The sequence below is a fragment of the Notothenia coriiceps genome, unplaced genomic scaffold (genome assembly GCF_000735185.1).
Source record: "Notothenia coriiceps isolate Sejong01 unplaced genomic scaffold, NC01 NC01_scaffold00010620, whole genome shotgun sequence".
In the NCBI taxonomy this organism is placed as follows: domain Eukaryota; kingdom Metazoa; phylum Chordata; class Actinopteri; order Perciformes; family Nototheniidae; genus Notothenia; species Notothenia coriiceps.
In genome coordinates this window covers 1-1833 of record NW_011343321.1, presented here as the reverse complement: position 1 = coordinate 1833, position 1833 = coordinate 1, and the positions used below count along the sequence as shown (strand labels likewise).

Below are 1833 nucleotides of genomic sequence, written 5' to 3'. Positions count from 1 at the left end.
TGTGTGTGTGTGTGTGTGTGTGTGTGTGTGTGTGTGTGTGTGTGTGTGTGTGTGTGTGTGTGTGTGTGAGACTGACCTGCTATTGGGATGTTTTGGGAGATTGACAGATGGACGTCCCCTGTCCCAGGAGGCATGTCGACCACAAGATAGTCCAATGACCCCCAGTCAACCTACAAACACACATTTACACACACACACACACACACACACACACACACACACACACACACACACACACACACACACACACACACACACACACACACACACACACACACACACTAATATGTAAGCGCTTTAAGCACCAGGAGAAGCGCTATCTAAATCCAATGTATTATTATTATTATGATAAGAATGAAATGTTTTAAAGTTTTGTTCAGACTCATCTGGATATCTCTCACGTCCTCACCTGTCTGATGAGTCTCTCTATCGCTGACATCACCATCAAACCCCTCCAGACGATCGGAGCCACATCGTCCACCAGGAAGCCCATCGACATGCTGAGAGAGAGAGGGGGGGGGAGAGGTAAACAACAGGAGGGTTGAAGGGAGAAGACATTATCTTTGGGATGGAAAGACTCACCAAGGAACCCCGTAGTTTGTGAGAGGAAGCATCAGGTTGTCTGGAGGAAATAGGAAACCACTTTGAATCAGTTTCCAGGGACAGAAGCAAGAAATAAACACGTATCCAAGAAATGTAAATGATCAGGTGACGTTTATGTTACAGAGAAAGAGCAACAACGTGTCGTACTGTCATTGAGCTCCGGGTTTCCCTTCAGGTTCATCAGTTTGGGAATCGATGGACCGTAAACGTCTGCGTCTAACAGACCCACCGACTTCAACTGAGAGAGAGTGAGGGAAAAGATGGAAATCATATTTAATAATGTTTCAAATTCAGAGAAAATACTTGAAATGTTCCCTCACTGTAGATCTAACTGAAAGTCATGCTAAGTGGATAAAAAGCTGAGATTAATATGATATTATGGTTCCTTACCGGGTCGTTGGCCATTAACCCAAGAGCCAGATTCACTGCAGAGACAAAGAACAGACATTTAGCACAAAGTCAAACAGAGCTGTTCATATTTCCATGTATCTGTTTTCTGCAGATGCAATCATTAAGCATTTGGGCGACATCAGAGGTGGGAGGTAGTGGAGTACAAATACTTTGTTACTGTACTCAAGTACATTTTTCTGATATCAGTACTTTACTCCACTACTTATTTTTCTGAAGACTTTTTACTTTGACTTCTTACATTTTGAACCCAAATACCTGTACTTTCTACTTCTTACATGTTGAACTCAAATACCTGTACTTTCTACTTCTTACATGTTGAACACAAATACCTGTACTTTCTACTTCTTACATGTTGAACTCAAATACCTGTACTTTCTACTTCTTACATGTTGAACTCAAATACCTGTACTTTCTACTTCTTACATGTTGAACTCAAATACCTGTACTTTCTACTTCTTACATGTTGAACTCAAATACCTGTACTTTCTACTTCTTACATGTTGAACTCAAATACCTGTACTTTCTACTTCTTACATGTTGAACTCAAATACCTGTACTTTCTACTTCTTACATGTTGAACCCAAATACCTGTACTTTCTACTTCTCTCATTTTCCAAACAGGCTGGTTCCTTTAGTCTGAATGTGTGTTTGGTGCGTGATCATTATTATTTAGAGTCATTGCGTGCCTATTGATTTGAACACGATCCGTGTATCCATCATTTCCTGGTCTTCTCTAAAGAAGAGGGACCAATGAAAACGTTGTCATGTTGCCGTTGGTCACCATGGAAACATTCATTAGCTAACAATGACATTATTGTT

The 1833-nt window shown here is 40.8% G+C and overlaps 1 protein-coding gene across 1 annotated transcript; it reads right to left on the bottom strand.

The window, feature by feature from the left end:
- Positions 1-62: 62 nt before the first annotated feature.
- nubpl (nucleotide binding protein-like) lies at positions 63-1031 on the bottom strand (the record flags this gene model as incomplete). Its single annotated transcript, XM_010771882.1, has 5 exons — positions 994-1031; positions 751-841; positions 583-622; positions 410-500; positions 63-170 (listed from the first exon to the last, which is right to left on the bottom strand). Coding segments are annotated over exons 1-5 (345 nt in total), but the record flags the coding sequence as incomplete, so codon positions are not given.
- Positions 1032-1833: the final 802 nt, after the last annotated feature.